At 51.7% G+C, this 20,750-nt stretch overlaps 2 protein-coding genes across 2 annotated transcripts; one reads left to right on the top strand and one right to left on the bottom strand.

The window, feature by feature from the left end:
- The first annotated feature begins 2 nt into the window (after nucleotides 1-2).
- FUBP2 (FUSE-binding protein 2 / KH-type splicing regulatory protein) lies at nucleotides 3-7,601 on the top strand. Its single transcript, XM_002370934.2, has 3 exons — nucleotides 3-2,231; nucleotides 2,951-3,294; nucleotides 3,790-7,601. The coding sequence occupies exons 1-3, from the start codon at nucleotides 870-872 to the stop codon at nucleotides 4,907-4,909; spliced, it is 2,826 nt and encodes a 941-aa protein (XP_002370975.1). The 5' UTR covers nucleotides 3-869; the 3' UTR covers nucleotides 4,910-7,601.
- Nucleotides 7,226-20,746, bottom strand: TGME49_216680 (ankyrin repeat-containing protein). Its single transcript, XM_018779744.1, has 16 exons — nucleotides 19,824-20,746; nucleotides 19,102-19,193; nucleotides 18,475-18,547; nucleotides 17,865-17,917; nucleotides 17,227-17,245; nucleotides 16,302-16,376; nucleotides 15,103-15,211; nucleotides 14,346-14,469; nucleotides 13,979-14,045; nucleotides 13,365-13,411; nucleotides 12,889-12,921; nucleotides 11,983-12,138; nucleotides 11,210-11,266; nucleotides 10,453-10,489; nucleotides 9,241-9,312; nucleotides 7,226-8,523 (listed from the first exon to the last, which is right to left on the bottom strand). Exons 1-16 carry the CDS (start codon nucleotides 19,921-19,923, stop codon nucleotides 8,444-8,446), a joined length of 1,194 nt encoding a protein of 397 aa, XP_018635258.1. The 5' UTR covers nucleotides 19,924-20,746; the 3' UTR covers nucleotides 7,226-8,443.
- Nucleotides 20,747-20,750: the final 4 nt, after the last annotated feature.

Raw genomic sequence — 20,750 nt, 5'->3', positions numbered from 1 at the left:
GCGTTCTCGGGTGTTGAGAACACAAACCCAAGTACAGTTTGCACATTCGGGAGGCTGCGAGAAAGGGGAATCACGCATGTTTGGTCACTTAAGAAAACCCTGGGGTTTTTCCTTGCACCTGCGTACGGGCTATCGACTCCGGGTGCACTGTCTTTTGGCGACTTTTGCTCGCGGCAAAGGGGTGCTTTGGACTGTCTGCGTCTTGTGTGAAGGTGTTCATTTGTCTTTTCTGTTCATGTGACCCTTTCTGCTACGGCTGGCCGGCTTCCTTCTTGCGCGTCGGGGGGGTCTTTTTGGTCGCGTGCAAATATCGCGTCTTCCTCTGCCCGTCCCTTCCAGTTTTTCCCCGTGAAAAAGCTTTGTCGGCCGCTCCGCCCTGCCGTCTCCCTCGCGTTTCCACTTCCTCACTGCCTCGGCTTCTTATCGGTGGCGTCACGTCAGCACAAGAATCCAAAAACTTGCCCTCCCCCCCCCCACTCAACTTCAGGGGTTTGTCTCGGCGTCTTCCGTCCAGCAAGTCGCTGCGTTCTTCTTTCTAACATCATCCAACCTAGATCCTACCGCAAAAAAATTGCCCTTCCCTCCTTTCCTCCCAGCCAAGGTCCTCCGTTCTCCCCTCGTTCCTCTGAACTGTCTCCCCTTCGCTCCCGTGTCTCCTGTCCCTTGTTTTCTGCCAGGTCACCCACGGCTGTTTCCTTCCGCGCCCTGCGTCACTGTCGTCTCTCGCTTGTCTTCTTCGCTGCTTTCTTCCCGGCTCCTTCCTGGGTCTTCGTTGTCGTGTCTACTTGCGCCCGCGTATCGAACAGCCTTTTTGGTCGCGCCTCCGCAAAGCCGTCCGTTGCCCCGAACCTGCCTCCCCTCCTTTCACTATGGCCCGCAAGAAGAGAGGCTCCGCCGCGACCCCCGAGGAGGGCGAGACCCCCCCCGCGGGCCAAGTGGCCCAAAAGACCCCCGAGACCGGGAGCGCACCCCAGGCGACTGAGAAGCCGAAGGAAGTGAGTACGCAGGACCTGCTCGCGGCGACTGCACTGGTGGCGAGGCCGCAGGTCGATACGAGCAACCTGAGTGCGTCTCAGAAGAAAAATCTGAAGAAGAAGATCCGCAAGCAGGAGCAACGTCAGCAGGAGGCCGCCGTCCTCGCGGTCGTTCGCCCCGAGGCAAAGGCCACCGGCATGGCTTCCCACTACGCCGAGCAGGAGGCCCCGCTGCGTCGCCGCCTCGAAGCCCTGAAGCGCGCTGCGGGCCAACAGACCCGCGGGTCTGGCGCCCCCAGCGCGAAGAAGCTGTCCCAGGACGTCGAGGCGGTGCTCCGCGAGATCGACGGAACCCTCGAACGCGAAGTAGCGGCTCTGCAGAAGCCGCTGAGCAAGCGAGTGACGGTGCAGCAGCTGCAGCAGCAGATTCGCGACGTCGAGGCGCAGGTCCAGAAGCAGCAGCGCGAGTTGCAGCGCCAGGCGCACCAAGGCGAGGGTGAGAGCGCGGAGATTCGCGCCTGTCTCGACGAGAGTCTGCGTTACGTCGTTCACCTGCGCGAGCAGTTGATCCTCACGCAGCAGCAAAACGAACTGCGGGTCTTCCGCGACCGCCTCGGCGCCCTGAAGGCCGAGGGCGAGGGCCTCCTCAAGGCGCTTCACGCGTCGGGTTCGCCTGGAGGCGAACGCGGTCGCGCGGGCCACGCCGGAAACGGGTCTGCGAGCCCTTCGAGTGCGAAAGAGGCCCAGTGGCGCCGGCGCCTCGGGGACTTGTCCCGCGGAGGCCCAGAGCGCCGCCGAGGGCCGAAACCTGCAGAGGAGGAGGAGACCGCCCAACCGCAGCCCCTCGTGGTGCAGCATGTCTCTCTCGGGCCAGACGCCATGGGCCTCCTCTTTCCCGGTGGGCAAAATCCGGTGCTTGTTCGGAAACTCGAACGGGCGTGTGGCCTCGTACTCGACAAACAGAGCGGCGGTGCGGGGCGCGCCGGCACTGTCGCGGTCGTCGGGCTCCAAGCTGCAAACGTCGATCGCGGAGTCGCCCTGCTGAACTCTCTCGAGGAAGGCATGCAGCCTGAGAAACGCGAGAAACATCGCGTCCAGGTGGAAGGCCGCAGCATCGGTAGCGTCATCGGGGCGGGAGGAGCGAATCTTCGTCGCGTCGAGGAAGACAACGACGTCGTTGTCTGGGCAGAGGGAAATGAAATGATCGTCATGGGTGCGACTGCCGCGAAGATAGCAGCCGGCATTCGTCAACTCAAGGTAAACCAAGTACCATGCACAGCTGTGCAGACAGACTGTCGTGGAATACCTGAGGAACTAAGCGTCGAATTGTGTAGGTATTAAAATACACACGGAACGTGACAAATATCTCGAGATTCATCTAGACAGAACGAGACCAAAAAAAAAACACCGTAGATCGGCCGGTAGAGCGTATCAAACTGCAGACGATTTAGCGGAATGAACACTGCTCACCTGGCAGCAGGCAGTTTCACCGTTAAAACGTGAGGGGGGGGGGGATTGGAGTAAACACACACAGAGGAAATGGCTGAGAGGTTCCTGTTCTCTGAGAATTGAAAGGGCCAAGATCTGAAGCTGGGAAACGGTGAAGACTGATCCCCACGGGAGAGGCTTGGCAAAACAGGTGGACCAGAAAAGAGTATTAAACAGTTGTGGGGTCACACAGCTCTCTATATATAAGTTTGTCATGTATATAACTCTATCGTAGGGTGTTTTTTAAGATTTGTTTCTGTGGTCCGTGTGTTGCTGTGAACACAAGAGAAGACACAGGCGAGCATGCATGGCCGGAGACTCTTGCAGCAAGACTGGCCGTCACCTCCAGTTCAAGTCGTCACGTCGAAGTGTCTGTGTTTCCTCTTTCTCTGTTGTCTCCATAAAATACTGTCTCCGTTTCTCTGTCTCGTTCATTGTTTCTGTCTCTTCCACGAACGGCCTGGAAGTTGTTTTCTTCTCTTCTCCAGGAGGTGGTGGCGTCCCCGGTGGCCTCTGCGTCCGGAGCGGGGAGCCCAGGAGGGGCGACTTCGCTGGTCTTTCCGGTTCCGATCGCCCGCGCGTTGGCGGGCGCGAGTTTCCGCTCTTTCCTGCGCGAACTGGAAACCGCGTTCCACTGCTCGGTGCGGGCGCCGAAGGGCGGCTCTGAGGGCCTCCTCCTGGTTCAACAGGCGACTCCAGAGAACGCAGCTGCTGCCGCCAAGCGTCTGCAGGACGAAGCCGCGAAGCTCGTCGTCAAAACCGTCAGCGCTGACGGCGAGAAAGTCCTGAAACTCCTCAAGGGCAACGCCCCAGGATTCACCGCGAGCTCTCGGTGCGTTGTCAACTGAAGAGGGGAAATCGGGGGCAGAACAAGGGATGCAGTGCGTCGGAATAAACAGCAGACGACAGCAGGCGCATGCCGTAGAGGCAGGGAATGTGGCACGCATGCGTTTTGGAGTTGCAAGTGAACTTGGACGAATGCGAAGAGATCTCTGTTTTCCGCAGTTTTATGAAGAGAGAGTCTGACTCGTAGTATATACTCCCCAGAAGAAGGTAGTTGATATGGACCTAGGAATCGCATTTTATAAAATGTGACAGGGAATCTAGCTATTTGGTTTGTCTTGCGATCGAAGGTGTTGCGAGTTCCACCTGGTGCGTTCAACAGTTTCGCTTTTTCAGGGGTCCAGACGCTTCGTCGCGAGACCACTGTTGAGGAAAGTGGTTGCGAGAGTCTTGGATTCTGTGGCTGCTTCAGACGTTGGTCTGTGCTCGTTTCTGTTTTCTGCTATCTCCACGAAGCCTCTCGTTTTCTTTTTGTTAATCTCAGGGAGAAGGACCGCGTGACGTACTTGCGTGGAGAGAACGAATTGACTGTGGTGGGTCCGTCTGAGGAGATCGACGCGGCTGTGAAGGCGGCGGAGGAGGGCCTTCTGCTGCTGGACCGCGTGACGGGGCAAGTGTCTGTTTCTCGAGATTTGTCTCGGATCGTGACGCGAGCGAAGCGCGCCCACATCGAGAAGGAGACGGGAGTGACGTTCCGCCCGCCCCGGAGCCCTGCGCAGAGCTCAGGTGACCTCGTGCTCTCTTTCTTGGGGACGAAGGAGCAGGTGGAGGCGGCGCGCGCGATGCTGACCACGTTGTTGAAGGAGGAAGGACACAGCGAGGCGATGGGCGTCGGGAAAGAGATGACGGCAGCGCTGCTGGCCGAGCGCGGCCAGGGTGTGCGAGACCTCGAGGAACAGTTTGGAGTCTCGGTGTCGATCGAGCGACGCGAGCACCGTCTGGTAGTGCGCGGCGGCGAGGCGGCGGTGCAAGCCTGCGTCGCGGCTCTGCGGGAGCGCCAGGAACGCGAGTTCGCGGATGAGAAAGACGAGGGCGTCCTCGAGCGGGTGCCTGTTCCGAAGGACATGGTGGCAGCAATCATCGGGCGCCACGGAGCTCGCATTCGAAAGATCCAGACGCAGAGCGGAGTGGAGTCGATTCGAATGGACGGAACGGAAGGCGTCGCTGCGATTCGCGGAGCCCCCGCCGCAGTGGAGAAGGCGGTGAAGCTTATCGAAGAGGCTCTGAAGGAGGCTGCCGCCGGCGCGATTGTTCACGCGAGTGACAACGGCGACGAGGAGACCCGCACTGGAGAGGCAGGCCAGGGGAAACCCCGCAGAGGCCCGCAGCGCGCTCAGGGGACGAGGCGAACTCCTCAGAACCCTCTGAGTGTGGACGCCTCGGACGAGGCCGCCTTCCCCTCCCTCGATGCGACACTGACCGAGGCCAGAAACAAAGCCAGCGGCGGAAGGTGGAAACGGGGGGCGCGTGGAGCAGCGAAAAACGCTGAGGAAGAGACGCATGGCGTCAACGGAGTCGCGAACGGAACCGACAAACGCGAGGATCGAGGCGTCACTCCAGAAGAAGATGCACCCACTGCAGGCACCGAGGTCTGCTGCAACTAAATGAGGTTGCCAGTTCTGAGATACGGATCGTAGCTGTCGAGTGTGTGTTTGGTGAGTGGGGACAGTCGAAAACTGACGGGGTGTGGTGTCCGAGAAAGCGTTCAAGATAACATGGGGGAATTTTGCAGAGCACGCAAATCGGGGAAAAGGAAGGACGTCGTGGAGAGACAGTATGGTCTTTCTGCACCATTCGAGGGTCGCCTCGTGGCGTTTGGCCGGGGTTTTTGACTGGTGGTGTTTTGCGGAGGCACGGTGGCTCCACGTTTTCAGCTCTGACACATTTTGTGCGACAAGATGGTCTGCGCACCACTTGTCATCAGTTTCATCCCACCTGTGAAACTCCGAGTTTGGCGGAGGCCGTCGTCTCGCCTCCTCAGTCCCGCGCAGGGGGAGCATTCGGTAGTCAGCGCGTCTCGCGCCGCCTCTGAGGTTCAGGCCACAAACCGGGTCGCTAAAAGAGCTTGCAGCAAATTCTGTGGTTTTTCGTCCCGTCCTCTCCACCTGTATCGGGCATTTCGTGGCTTTTCGTTCGAAAGTGTTTCGTGTTTGGTATGAAGACGGCGGTGCAGAAGCGAAGGGGTTCTGCTGCTGATGTCGCCGCTTCCGTGTGTCCGTGCTCGAAAAAGGGTGTACATACACCCCGCGCTCCCGGCAACAGCTGCTGTCGCGTCGGGTTCCGTGAAAGCGCGTGATCTGAAGAAATAAACTGAAAACGAAATTACAAAAAGCTGACGCTCTGCCGGTCGAGATAACCTCCTACACAGCGGCTGAATGCTCTGGTACACCAGAACCTCAACTTTTCATAGTTCCCCGCTCGGTTCAAGCGTGGCGAGGCACGTAACTTGCAAGTGAGCCGATAACGACACCAAAGAATGGGGAAGAACGAAGCAACTCGCTTCAACGAGCGGCTTTTGGTGGTCCCGCGTTGGTGAAGTTCCGCAGTGCTCGTGTGTGTGTCAACACCAGAGAAACCTACACGATCAGCCCGAAGAATTTGACGGGACCAGGAAGGGAACTTGGGTTTCCTCATTCAGGAGCGGGTCTCTTCAGTCTACAGAACCCTGCCGAGTTGCCTGAGGCAAAAGGGCCAGAAAGCACTCTCTCATGTTGAGAAAAAAAAGACCGTTCCTCGGGTAGCTGAGAGTCGATGGCATGCTTGAACTGGTTGTCCCTTGAAGGAAGATGAAAACTAGGAACTCGAGAGTCGCAAACGAGTGTTGGAGGACGACAGCGGCCCCGCCAGAAGTCCCGCTCTTCGGTAAAGCAGCGCCGCGTCGTTGCAGTCAAACTGGAGTAGAACTGTAGATGTCTTATACGATGGCGTCTTCGTAGAAAAACAATGGGTTCGGTGGGAGGAAAGCATTAGAAACCAGACAGTGCACGGGGAGTCGACAGTGGCATTTTTCGCTCTTGGTGCGATGCGGCCGTTGTTGCATCGAAGCGCCGTTTCCCCCTCCTTGTAGGTTTTCATTCTTTTTATTGAAGTGCATTTTGAAGTCAGAGGAGGGAGAAATAGAGGGATCGCTCCCAAAGGAAGTATGGAAAGTGAACCTTTTGCCTTCCAAATCCCCATGTGTTTCTTCAGCACTCTTTCGGCATTCAACATTCTATCACCTAAATGCCCCTTTCTCGTGTTCTTCAGACACAGAGCCTTATCTTCATTGGAAAGAAAGGAGGTAACATGCGATGACTAGAGAAAAATGGAAGGAAGACACACCTTGGGAGCGTGACGACCGGGCCCCGATCGGTTCTTTCAGAAGTCACCAAAACGCATCGCTGAAGAACGACCGTAGCGTTTCTCTCAAAATGAATTTTTGATCCAAGGGCGCATAAAGTAGGAACGTTCCACTGCGGAACCTCCTTCAGTGTCTCAAGAAAGAAAAGCTGAGTGAGAAGAACCGAAGAGCTTCGGGCAGTGACCCGTGCATCCCTTTAGGGCGAAAGAGTAGAATACTGCGTATCAGGTGACTGAAATTCAAATATATTCTTCTGGGTGGCAAAAGAACCAGAACAGATGCTGATAGAGTACTCAATCAACGGTGCACAGTTACGCTGGTGAGACCGAAATCGAGTAATACACTGGAGCATAGAGTGCAAGTACGTTCTTCCTTCCGTAGGACGGAAACAAAGGTGGCGGTACCCCTCACACGTTTTGTGAGCACACCGTCAGCGACACGGAAAAGAAAGATAGACAGGACTGTTGGCAAGTTTGTCATACAGCTTCCTTTTCTCGTTCTGCGGGGGGAGAAGTGATTGTGGCCAATCACGGTTCTCAGAAGTTACCCTGTGGCCCAGGATGGCATCGAATGCGAAGCGAAGTAGGAGATTTGTTCTCTCGAAGAGACAGCACTATTTCAGTGCCGTTTTGAATCCAATTGTCGTTTCCCACTGAAACTCAAGTCCAGTGCTCGTTCGTTAAAGTCACATCCGAGTTGTGAGTGGTGTGTCTCAGACTTACGCAGTAACGCATTTCGGATGGCATTTCTGTCGTGAAGGTTGCCGCTTCCTACGTATCCTTGTCTGGCCTCTGGAAACGCTGTCGAAAACCTCTTCAGCCGACTAGGTTCACGGAGAAGTGTCCTCTCTTCTACACACAACCTTTTTTCTGGTCCGACCGAAGTACGCAGCTATGAGATACACATGTACAAGGAACCCGACGTCACTCTTTTGATATTGAGGAAAGACATCGCGGTCTTCTTGGTGCAGACCGCTGATTAATCCTGTAGAGCGCGGTGTGAAGTTTTTCGATGGTGTTCACTGAAACGATCCGTCGGCCGTTTTCTACCACGCTCGAAAACAATTCATTTTCTTCCGAGCCGATGAGTTTCATACAAGAGCGCACGAATGCACAGGAGCCCAGACTTCAGCGGACGCGCCTACTCTTGAGTGTCCACAAAGCGCGGCGATGAGTGGAGGGTAGGCATCCGAGCGACAGAAAAAAACGTGAGGAGAAAAATGCGGTGGGTGGTGGTTGGTTTTCCGAAATCCAGTTCTTGGTCAACGGCCAAGTGGAACGCTCCTCACCAGGTAGTAGTGGTGTTTTGTGATTCTTGTCAGAGACGTTTTATGACGCCGAGGAACCAAAAGCGGAACGTCCGTGTTGTTTCGTGGTACTTTAGTTTTTGGTAGCCGTAGGTGCGCAGCCACTTTTGTCCCAGGGAGAAAAATTAAATACCGAATGCGTGACAGTGACAAATGGATTCACTGTCATTTGAGATCCTTCCGGGCACAACGTCTTGTGGTGAGCTGTTTGTGTCGTTTACTTTTTGATTTCTGGAACAGCAGATTCCGAATAGGTCCGAAACCGGAGAGAGCGTCTGTGGAAGACCATCTGAGCTTCTAAGACAATTGTGGAAGTAACTAGTTGGATTCGCTCTTATCGATATGTGCTTTTCGTTTTATTCATTTCCAATGTTTCTTTGGTGACGCTGGGTTGACGATTTCGCTTGACTCATATTTATTTGACGGTATCGATTGAACGGTTAAAATTCACTGGCTGTGATTCAGCGATAGATCCAGAGGAAGCTTTTCTTGTTAACGTCTCTTCCGGCTGTCTCGCGCAATGAAGAGCTCGAGGCCAAAGTAGAGCAGCAAGAAAATAATCGCCACGACCACTGCAACAGACAAGAAACGCACGCTCATCACGCGACGCTCCACTTCACATGCCGTTCAACTCCCGCAGAGAGACGCCGCAAGTTCACCGTCAGATGTTACAGTGTACTCCTTATCTATCATAATAGTGTGTTGCAATATACAGAACTACCGCAGTAAGCTCTAGGATGCTGCATGTTGCAACGGCCACTTTCGCGCTTTGGTGAAGTCACTGTTCTCCCGCACGCTAGAAACTCCCAAGCAGGCACGATACGCGCAGGGGGTGCCGGACCGGTTGACGGCCGTTTTACGATATCTGGGTGCGGGAGATCTGTCAAACAAACAGCCGCTTCTAGATTACACGATTCACGAATGAGACACAAGGGTCACGACGCGTGTTTCTTTTGAACTGCCAAAGAGTGAGTGTGACACACAGCTCTCACACTCGCTGCCTGCGGGAGGGGTTGACCATGAACAGCCTCTTTCCGCTTCTGTCTCCGTCGGACTTCTATAATGTAAGACAGAGCGTAGTCCACGGGCAAAATAAATCATATACGGTAGACTTGGCACTCTCGGATACCGTATTTGCTGTACCGGCTCGGTTCGACGCTTCTACCAGCCCGTCAGCGCTGATGCCTGCAGTTTCCAGTATACATGCATATGCTAATGGACGCCAACATGTTCAGATGTCTTGCGCACACCCGTTTATTGCACATTGGCGCCTTTTCTCCATGGCCTACCAAATCCAAGAAGGCGAAGCAACGTTCGTCTGCGCGCCGTAGCCCTCTCCATTGCCTCGAGAGTTGCAGCTTCTAGAAGAAAAAGGAAGAGATACCGCAACAACCGCAGCGACTTAAGAGGGAAACAAACGAAGCAAACACAACGCAAGTGCGCCATCCCGGACGCGAGTTAACTGAGTCCAAGAAGAGAGTTAAACTGAGTAAACATCGTTATGTTCCGGCTCTCGCAAACCACTGAGATTACCATTTTTTACCGTCACACGGAGAAACGCATGTAGCAACACGTGGAGTCACAAACACATTCACAGACCGAATTGATGAATTATATTTATACCAGAGGCTTGCAGACATATATATATATATATATATATGTACACATACACATATAAATATATCTTCATATATGTGTACATATAAGCATACACATAACGTAGGGCAACCAAGTTTACTACGAATGAAGCGAGTTAAACAATACAGAGCTGGACCGGGTGGGAAGAAAACAAGGAGGCGCCTAGCCGTTGAACAACTTCTGGCAAAGTAAAACCCCTGAAACGCATCTAGCGTTTTTTAAAAAAGCGAATGTGAGAGGGAAGCATAGCTGAAACAAGTGAAACACAGAAGGAAACAGTGGACACAGAATTAAAAACGACGTGAGACGTAGAGGAGACGGATCGATACACGGTGACGCGTCCAAGTAAGAGTGTCCAGAAAGGCAAGAAAATGAATACATCGAGTACAGAGAAGGTGCCGTTTTTGTTGTGCACAAGCAGAGCTAGAGTGTTTGTGACTGTTGCCACATTTGCCGTATGGAAAAAGATTCATTAACCGTTTTTGTAGGGCAGAGAAACCAGTTTCATAGACCTCCATTTCTACAGAGAAAGTGTAAAAAAAGTAGAAATGCAGTTTTTAATACCATAGCCATGATCAGAGCTTCCCCGACCGACTTGACAGGCATCGCAGGTCGCGCAAAAGCTCTGCTGAGTTCCACGAACGAAGCTACATGATCTTTGTCAGTAAACGGTTCGCGTCGCCCTCAAGGAGGGGACTCGACGAACCCATCGCACTGTACATTTAGGTAAATAAAAAGAAATACACAGTCTGTTCAACAAAGCATTCTTCACTAAGAAGAAGACGAGCGGCGGGGCCACTCGATACAGATTTGAAAATAAGTTTCTGCATGCAAATCAAGTGCCGCCTTCCCCGCTCTCTCACTTTCACGTTCGGATTTCGCGAGGTAGTCCTCCCGAGCCTGGAAACAAGAGACAAGATTTCTGCAGCGTGCATTCAAGTAGCACGCTTCAGCCACACAAAGACTAGAGAAATATACACATATGTACATGCATATCTGCGCGTTCATATAAGTAAATAAAAATCCAGGGGCTGTTTAACAAACATCTCACGAGTACGGACAACCTTTTGGTGTTCGTAGCTATATATATATATATATATATATATATACTGGCCTATCTGTCATAAGCTCCGCCGTTTAAAGTAAACGAGCTTCCTCTATTTGGACACGTTGTTATTTCCGTATGACGAAAATGTGTATGCATGTATGTGTGTATGTGTGTATGTATGTGTGTATGTATGCGTAAGTTAGGATAGCTATTCTTGAAAGAACTAAGATTTTCTCTCCTTGAGTTTCTCTTGCCGAAGTGCATGATTCCAGTTCCGGGCCAGAGGAGACTGGCACGAACGCGGGCGGCATAAAAATCCTCGAGAGACTCGTTTTTTTCATGCTTAACTATCTTCAATAGACTTCTGAAGAATCTCCTCTCGTTTCCACCGAAGTCAGCCTAGGACCTGGCGGCCAAGCAACGCCGAGACAGTAGCGAGGCACTTGGTAAAACCACAGAAAATCGAATCCCCCTGGTAGAGCAGCGATGAACTGAGTATGTTGTTTTATATTGTACTGAATGACTAGAGAAGAAAGTTTTTCTTCACATAACGCGACGACACCTTGTGTTACCTGCTCGAGCTTCTCCCGGTCGTCATTCGACAGCCCAAACTTCTTCAGCATCGCGCTCTGCAAGGCGTCACAGCAATCGAAAACGTTCAAGCAACAAGTGCCGAAAAAAACTCATGCAAGGAAAACGGAAGATGCACGGGACATCCACCCGCAGGGGCGGTCGGTCTTATTCGCGAAAAAACTGGATTCGGAAACAGCTACGGGCTGTACGAAGTTAACCTGCAAGCGAATGCATTGGAGAGCTCAGACGCAAGCAGCTTCGTCTCTTGTTTTGCTGCGTGAAAAAGGCGTCGACGTCATTGAGAGTTCAGTAACTTCTTCACTTTGGAAATACCCACAAGCAACCTGGAGTCGCATGCACCGCATCCGGAAACGAAACAGCCTCTCTGCAGAAAAGGAGGATTCAACTCGCTTCTAGGGATGAGTCAGAGAACGAAACTTTGAAAAATTCTGTTCAAGACGCGCCCACTGCCGCTTGCCATCGTGATGAAACGCTTCTCTTCCCCTTGTCTCCTGCGACTGTCTTCCTTTCCATCCGAAAAGTCCCGGACCTTCAAGATATAACTCAGCTGTCCACCTCGTAATTTATTCTAGAGGAACGCGTAGTACGAATCCTCTCCCAGACATGACTACTCGTACGATGGCCCTGATGACACTCGCAGCTAAAAACTGGTTTCCGCCTTATATATATATATATATATATACATACATACATGAATATGCATACACATATATACAATTATATGTATCTATATATTCAATTGAGGACTCACGCTGAGGTCGAAGAACGCGTCGTCCAAGTAACGGAATTTTTTCTTGTACAAGATTTCGGCGACGGAGTCCGCGAGGCCGTAGTTTCGACAGAAGCGCGTCACTTCTGACAGATTCATTTCTTGTTCGGCTTGCCGTCTTTTGCGAAGCTCGCGCTCCTGCATCGCCACAAACACTCGCGGAAAAGCGAGTCAGTTTCTACCGTCGAGACAACTGCCTCCAAAGCGGTTTAACATGAAACTCGAAACTCGCCAGGTTGACGCACACTCAGCCGCGCAACGGAGAAAGCAGAGCAGACTGCAGAAGGCGAGTTATTCAAGGACACTCTCGCACAAAGGCGCCTGACTGGGACTTTCGCTTTTGCATTTTCTTGGAATCGACCTGCGCTGAAAACAGATGGTCGACGGAAACAATGGATTAGAAAAACCTCGGTCTCACGCGCACATGCAGAAAGAGAACTCAACTACCCTGCCAAGCAACGCCACCAATCCGAGAGAGGAAGAAGCCTTATTGACAACCTGCTTTTTCTCCTTTCCACCTCTTTTTCTTCGCATTTTCTTTCTCGCTGCTATCTCCACCTCCCAAACCTCGCTGTCCACCGAGAGACTCAGAAAACGTTCCTTATCGCTGCGTGCTTGCACAGCCGCGGCGGGGAACCTGCATACGCGCTGAAAGGAAGTCTCTCTCTCGGACGCCCTGCTCTTTGCAAGCATTCCCCCAGTCACTCCAACGCACACAACGACTTGTGTCTCTCTGTTTGTCTGTGTCTGTCTGTGAAACGCTGAAAAGTGGAACGTCCAGTGAGTATCCACTGGAGCATAGCACGTCGATCGCACCGCGCCTCGCTCAAGACATTTTTCTGGCGAAACGCGAAGGGAGACAGAGGCAAACGCAAGCCGGAAACGCACCTCCTTTGCGGCCAAGTGTCTCTCAGCCGTTTCCTGAACGCATGGCAAAGAGGAGGACAGAGTCGGCGTCTCGCGCGCTGTTGAGGGAAACAGATTTCCTCGACGAACGCGTAGAACGCAGTCGACGCGAAAGAGCGCAACGCTCTTTCCGGATACGGAGAGCCACCCCAGACCGCTGTGCGTAGAAGCAGTCCAGAGAGTCGTTGCGGTGTGCAGCAGTCAGTTTGCAGGAAGACCTGGACTCTCGGAAGTAGCAGAACGACGGAGAGAAGTCTGGGTTCCAGCTCAGTACGGGCATGCAGTGCGCTCCACAGGCCAGCACTGTGCCGTCAGAGCATCCCACAGAAACCAGACGCTCTGGAGAAAGCGAGAAAGGTCTGGTTTCCATTCCACACGGATTTCAAGCCCACGGGACTGCATCGGCAACAGAAAAACGCATGTCGCTTAGGTGCAGACGACCCGGTTAACGTCGTTACCTCTGCCTCTTTCACTTGCTGCTCCCGCAATTCTTCTGCAGTGAAACCTGTAAAAAAGGGAGAATCGCAGCTTTGCATGCAGATGAATAACTCCCGGTTCGAGAGAACCGAGCACTTCGTTCCCTCTCAAGCAAAGACAAATCAGCATCTCACGGCTGGGAACGAGAGCGACACGGAGGAAACCAGATTCGTATGCAGCATGCTCGCGTGGTAAGAAGAAATACTTTGACACCCGCATGCGCATGCGTGTGGACACCAGTTCATTTGCATGCGGGCATCCACAGTTACCTGCATCAATAACGCAGATTTTTCACATATAGAGACGTATATCCTTGCGAGAAGGCGAGGTACAGGTACATACGCAAGCACCTGCTTCTCTAGAATATGTCTGTGTGAAGCCATATACACCTGAATAAATTGATATGCTTCTCGCGAGCCGTATGCTCCACTAGCCTCTCTTTTTGGGGCGCATGCAGTCTGACAATTTGAGGTCGAGAAGAGAAGCGCCACGCACGAACGGAGGTATGTTGATAGCCGCTGGGCGTCTAAACAAGGGAAAAAACATAATTGGTGCATGCAAAGAAGAGATGAGCGCATTTCGAAAAAACGCGCACCTGCCCGATTGCGCGCGTCAGGCGAGAAACCCCGAGCAACGAGTTTCTCCACAAATCCGTCCAGTCCCTGCAGGAAAAAGTACATGCGACCTCTGTTGTGGACATACACCGGATCGGCTGCTTTCTTGTCGCACATTCTTCAAACGGTAAGACTCATCCAAACATCCTTTTAACGAGAGAACGGTGATGTTAACTGATGACCATTTAAGTCTTTCAGGAACTCTCGTTCCCTACCCCACAGTTTTCCCTAGAGAATATCAAATTTCTTTACCATGCTATTTGAACAGTAAACGATGGTAAAAGGAACTCTTTCTAAACTTTGTGCTTTTGGAATCGAGAGAACTGGTCTGGAAAATCTGTCGCCCACCTCTTTGACTGCGAGGTGAATCGGCGTATTTCCCTCGGCGTCGACATTCGCATCCAGATCGAGTTTCTCGGACTGCAGGAGGCGACGAGCCAAATTCACTTGTCGCAGACTTAGTGCGACGTGTCTGTACACCAGAGCGAGAGACGCAGAGACAACGCATTCAACCAATGCACACAGTCCGTACAAGTCGGCAAGTAAAAACCTGAAGAGCAGAATCCTTGACCACGAGTTGCGAAGATCATCCATAAATAAATCTGACACCACTGCGCACAACTCCCTCGGTGGACGGCTTCAAGTACAGACCATTCAAAGGAAAAAACGCACCGCATACAAGCCGACATGCCGCCCGGAAACAGAGGCAGAACGAGGTGAAGAAGCAAAGACAGAGAAAGACGTCGGAGACAAAAGTGATGCCAGAGAAAACGAGGAGAGCACCCGCGGAGGAGAAGCGGGAAGCGGCAGCAAGGAAAAGAAATCAAAACAAGCCGCATATTAAGAGCAGGGAAATCAAGGACATCGAGAAAAGGTAGATTACAGGTAGACGACGACGAGTGAGAGACGCGCGAAAAACGAGGTGACAAGAAAGAGGTGAAAGAGAAAGACAGAATCAAGAGAGAAGCGTAGAGACAAGCAGAGAAAGGGAAGGAGAGGGCAAGTCGTTTAAAAGAACCGCAGGACTCAGGAGAGGCTCTTGCGAACAGAGACAGTGTCTCGTTGCAATTTGTGTCACAAATACACGAAAAAAGGAGAATCTCACAAAGCAGTTTTGCCGTCTTCATTCTTTGCGTTCACGTCCACGTTCTCCTCGATTAGCATCTCAACTGTCTCTTCGTTCCCCTCCTTCAACGCTACGTGTAGAGGCGTCTCTGAAAGGCCAGATGCATGCAGCAAAAAGGCATGTTCTTGGCAGGAGGAGGCCAGTCTGGCTGTCAAAGAAACGCCTCACGGCTGGATCGTTCGACGCGCGACCACAGTCGTTTGACCCCCTGTGATTCGAGATGGCCCAGAGGAACGCGATAAAAAGACACTTGCGCCGAACGAGGTGTGACAGCAACATCCAGAAGTTCGGACTTGGTAGCAAGGATCTGGAAGACGAGGTCTCGACATTTTGACGTAATGCGGGAAGGGAAGCGCGCCGACGCAAAAAAAAGGATTTATCTCTCCTCAGAAATGGGTTCAAGAAAACTGTGAAGGACAAAGTCAGCAGGCTGTTGTCGCGTACAACAGCGGCTCGGCAAAGCCAGTCCAGCTCTTGGTCCTGCACACGGATAGCGACTCTCTTTCGTCAACTCTGAATCCTTGGATGGAGCTGTAGCTTCACTTCAAGGGACATGGTTTGCAGTAAGGAGAAATCACCTCATGGCAGTCTCCTCCGTCTCCACAAGAAGCAGTTCTGCTCCGTTCTCCCTCGCCGTTAAGACGAGTCTCACAGTACGCCACAGAGTGTATCTAGACAAAGCTGATGCGGACTAGACGAAACGAACGCGGAGGCTGCATGTACAGAAGTGCGTTCCTTATGCGGTGCCTGTTTTTTCAGATCGGAAGAAATGTGACAGAGACCTTGTTCTGTCTTGCATGTTGACACGCAGAGACATAACATGTCCGTTCACCGTCAGCTTTCGCCATACGTAGTTATGTCTGTTGTCGACTCCTACAAATTCGTTTCGCTCTAGAAACCGCTAGGTTTCTATTTCGGTCTCCCGAATCTTCTACGTGCAGACGCGTTCTTAGCTGCGAAAAAACCACCGTTCATGTACACACACACACACACTGAATGCTTGTAGGTGTTTCTCAGGAGTCTTATCCTTTGCTTCGTTTTTACAGGGTTGAGGCCTTCCACGGATTGACGTCGAATCTCAGACTCTGTTGGTTTCTCCGGATTCAGGCTTCACTTCTTCCTGCAGATGTCTTGTCTTTCTTTTCGAAAACCTCCGCCTCTTCAGTCCGCAGAGTCACCTTTTGCGTGGTTGACGGCGTTTCTTGGCGCGCCACGGGTGATGAGCAGCTTGACGGCGTCCGGTTGGTTGAGCACTGAGAGCAGGGAAACGTAAGAGAGAAAAGATGGAAAAGTACAGAAAAAAAGAACCACAATGTCCCCAAGTCGGACGAAACGCGTCATCGCAGCCCAGCAATGCGAAAACGGAACGCCGGTAAAACCTCTCGTCGTCGCTTCTCAAGGGAGTCTCCTCCCATCGGAGACAACCGTTGCCGGCGACACGAGACTACGGATCGTGTGGGCGGACGAACGAATCACATGTCAGCAACGCAATCCATGAAGACTTGGCGTTGAAGGAATGCCCATTCCAAACGGGTTCGCCTGCGTTCCACGGAAACCGACTCGCAAGTCCCGTGTTGACAGCTTGCGTCGTTTCATTTAGAAACGCACATCGGCCTCGTCTTCAAATGGACTTCTTGGAAAACATGAATTTCGCAAATTTCCCTTTTGCCCTTGAGTCGCGTCCACGAAGAACCAGCTGCGAGGGCTGCATCCTGCGGATGCACCCGTTTCGCGAGATCCTTGAAACGCGCACACCGGCACAGCCATATTCACAGTGGGGCCGAAGTAAACGGAAAGTGAAAGGATCAGACCCCGTCTCCTCCAGAACGCACTCTAAATGCAATTTTCATTGGAGTGGAAGCGAGCCTCGCGGGGAGGACAGCAAATGTGAGAACGCTACCCTTTTCCTCTCGGTCTCTCGCAACTGCGAAACACCCCAAGCCACGAGAAGCTCTCTGTGAGGGTGTGGGCGCGAAACAGCAAGGCTGTCGGCTTATATTCGGAGAAGCCCCGAGCCTCAGACCCCGCAACACGGGGTTGGCGCCTTCGTTCTCTCGTTGGTGGCAGACGAGAAGGGCGAAGCACCGGCTGGAGAACTCTCACTTGCAGCCCAGTGAAGTGCCTGAGCAAGGAGAGTGCATGCAAGAAAGACAAGAAAGCCAGAGCGTCGAAGAGAGAAGAAGAGCAACGAGACTTCGGGTGTGTGGACAGCTGGCGAGACGCAAGCAAGCACGAGACGCAGAAAGACGCCCTGGGGTGAAGCTGCTCCATGGCAAACACTCTTCTTCGGAGTTCTCTCACCCTCCAAAACAGACTGCAGCGTTGCTCTACGCCGAAGACAATAGGGAACGCAATCACATATACCTCTATACATGCATGCGTACGTATGTAGTCGAGAGGAGTGAGAAAGACACTGCGCATGCATGCATATATATATATATATATATATGCAGGCAGCAATGCCGGTGTGCAAGTGCGTCGTTGTCACATGTGTGCCTAAACACAAAGTCACAAATGTGCGCATTTGCATGCGCAGACGTATTGGGTGCATGCGCAAATATACACATACATATGTATCTATGTATACAAATAAATATATATACATATATATATTAGTATGTTTATATATGTATATATTTATATGTATACATTTATATATATTTATATATATTGTTATATTTATATATATATATATATATATACGTGGTGTTGAATGCGTCCTTTTGTCACTGCTCGCTTACGGAGTTGCCATCCAAGTCTGTGACGGTGAGGTTACACCTTGGCACCTTGACAACTGCGCATCGAACAGGCAGGAAAAAACGAAAGAGCATACTGAGGAAGACGCGAAGGCAGCGAAACACCCCGCAAGGAAAAGGCGAAAAAACGCGAGCTCACACACAAAAAAGTTTCCTTGAGCAAACGCTCGACCCAGCCAACGAGTCAAGACGACCATCCTGTGCATATATATATATATATATATATATAAGCATATGTACAGATGTCTATATTTATATGGCCGAGGAGCTACTTGGGGGTAGCATAGAAGGACAGAGAGGCGTTTCGTACCCATGAAAACAGCTGCCTATGCATGCACCAAATAATCATACATATATATGTATATATATATATATATATATATATATATATATATATATGCACATATAGATAGATATATGTAGGCAACACTATAGACATGCATATATGCTTGCGTCTACTTGAAAAAGAAGAATACATGTCCAAGTATGCACAGGTCGCTGTAGATATCTCCTCGAAGAGTGCGTAGACTTGGGCGAGTTCCGGGAGAATTGTGAGGAACAAGCGGGAGAGAAGACGACGTAGGGATTAACTTACGACGTCGAAGAATTGAAGTATCTCCTCCTGAGGCACAGAGACAGTGGACGATAGGCGTCCAGCCTTGCACCTGCTGCGAAAAACACAAAGCAACGTAAAAGAGAGTGAGACTCGAACCTCGTACGTCAGCTTTTCCTCTGTTTCCTCCCTTCCTTCCTTTTTCTCTCTTCATTTCAATTCCTTTCTTCTTCCGTTGATCTTCTTCTGTTTCCCCGTTTTCTCTCCTCCACTCTACTTTTTCTTTTCTTCGCCCTATATCGTGTGAGTCTTCTCTCCTCTGCGTTCTTTTCGTCTCCTTTCTTGTTTCCACGGTAGACAGAAGACAGAGTCTGCAGCTGAACGTCTCTGCACGGAATGACTTCGCCGAATCTGTGTCCAGAAAATGTGAATTGACAGAAAAAGGACGAGGACAAATTGCATCGACATAAAACGAAGAGGGCTGTTAAAAGCCTAGCAGCCCTGCGAAGGGGCGCCAGCAAAGAACTTGAGCGCATAAGACAACGGCAAACACAAAAACGAGTCGAGAGATGCAGAGGAGACGCCTCAACGCTCCATCTGCAAATGATAAGACGTGCCGGTGTGTCTGCATGTGTGGAGGACAAAAGGAAAAACATCAATTGTTCTTACATCGACGATGTTAACGTCCGCCTTCGGGCTCTCTAGCAAAGCGTCCAGGAGGTCCAGATCGTTCATCTCTGCCGCTACATGAAGAGCGTTGACTGCGAGGAGAAGACACAAGTCAAGAATGCTCGTAACGCGAAGAATCAGCAGAAAAAAAAGAAGGGAGAAACGAGTGGAGAGAAAAAGTAAAAAAAGGACAAATGGCACACGTGTGTCTCGACGCGCAAACGTCAGTCGCCTCCCTTGTCTTCCAATCTCGTCTTGCTACGTTTTTTCCTTGGAAGTCTCTCGCACTTAGTGCGAGATTGACTGTTTTTTCTTCACTTCTTCCTTTTCTTCTCTCTTTCTTTTTTCGTTCTCACTAGCAAATTTTCTTTCTTTGTTCTTCGGTTGTCTCCTTCTCGTGCGTCTACCCTGACCTCCTCTCCTCCTCTCTCTCGTCTCTCGCCTCCTTTCCTTCCTTCGCCAGCATTTTTCCATCTCCGCTCTCTTCTTCTGCTTTCGCTTCTCTTCCTCTTTCCACCCTTTCTTCTTTCGGGCATTTCTTCCCCGTTTCCACTGGTCTTTTCTCCTCCACTATTTTCCACGCTTCGTTCCTTTCTCTCTTTCTTTGCCCTCCACTCTTCCTTTCGTTTCTCCTTCCTCCTACGTGTGTTTGTCTGGCTTCGTTCGTCGCTCCCTCTCAGTCGTTTTCTCCTTCCCCCGCGTTTCTCTTCTTCTGTCCTCACCTCCCCTTTTGTCCAGAGCGTTGACGTCTGCACCCTCGAGGACGAGACCTCGGACCTCCTCGACAGCGCCCTTGCGCACAGCCTTCCTGAGTTTCTCCATCTTCGGCTTCCGGCCTTCCAGCAGAGCGACGCGAAGGAAGACAGAGGCGCGCGGACTGCAAAGAGAAAACGAGAACCGGGAGACGGAGTCCGCGCTTTCGGAGGCACACGGCGAAGGCCAAGAAGTCACGGAGACGCGCAGAGAAGCGGAGAAGAGAGAAATGAAGTGGAAAAACGCGACCGCGAGGAAAAGAGAGAAAGGGAGCGCAAAAGCCGTGTTTTTCGAAGACGCGTTGTCTCTGTCTCTTCCGTCTGCCCCGCGACGCGCACAGCGACGGGAGGGAAGGGAGGCGGAACGGAGGAGGAAGGAGAAGAGAAAAAAAGAAACGAGGACAGACAAATGGAAAGAGGAAGAAAACAGAAAGAAAAGGGAGAGAGGAAGCAAGAGAACCTAGAAAGAAGACAAGCCCAGGAGAGGCACTGGGAACTGCCGTATCGCGTCGGCTGCTTGCAGTCCGAGGCCTCTGAGAGGAACGGCCAGCACAGAAACGAACCGAGAAAGAAAGCAGGAAAAAGAGAAGAAAGAAAAGAGAGAAAGAGAGCAAGTGAAAGAAGAAAGCAGACACAGGGCGGGGTCTCGACGAAGACACACACGGACAGCTCGGCCGCCGTCTAGGAGCGAATTGGAGAGGGAGGGGAAAAACGAGAAAGACCAAGCCAAAAACGCGACGTGGACGCACTCTGTTTTGAAGGATTTGTGTGTAAAGGCTCTTTCAATAAAAGACGGGCAGAAAGAGAGGAAAGTGACTATTTGTCGAACTCGTAGCCTGCGGTCTCGTGGCGTCTTGTCTCGCTGTCCTCCGAGCAGTTGCATGCACATTCTGCATG

Source organism: Toxoplasma gondii, chromosome XI, assembly GCF_000006565.2.
Source record: "Toxoplasma gondii ME49 chromosome XI, whole genome shotgun sequence".
In the NCBI taxonomy this organism is placed as follows: Eukaryota; Apicomplexa; class Conoidasida; order Eucoccidiorida; family Sarcocystidae; genus Toxoplasma; species Toxoplasma gondii.
Note: the sequence above shows the minus strand (reverse complement) of the source record. Positions and strands in the feature narration are given on the sequence as shown.

Bases quoted from the DNA above. Each gene is read 5' to 3' on its own strand.
- FUBP2 (XM_002370934.2), top strand. From the start codon at position 870: ATGGCCCGCAAGAAGAGAGGCTCCGCCGCGACCCCCGAGGAGGGCGAG. The intron at 2,232-2,950 runs GTAAACCAAGTA...TCTCTTCTCCAG, and splicing joins CCGGCATTCGTCAACTCAAG to GAGGTGGTGGCGTCCCCGGT. The intron at 3,295-3,789 runs GTGCGTTGTCAA...TGTTAATCTCAG, and splicing joins GGATTCACCGCGAGCTCTCG to GGAGAAGGACCGCGTGACGT.
- TGME49_216680 (XM_018779744.1), bottom strand. From the start codon at position 19,923: ATGGAGAAACTCAGGAAGGCTGTGCGCAAGGGCGCTGTCGAGGAGGTC. The intron at 19,194-19,823 runs GTGAGGACAGAA...TTCTCCTCGCAG, and splicing joins CGCTCTGGACAAAAGGGGAG to TCAACGCTCTTCATGTAGCG. The intron at 14,046-14,345 runs GTGGGCGACAGA...TTTTTCCTGCAG, and splicing joins TTCACCTCGCAGTCAAAGAG to GGACTGGACGGATTTGTGGA.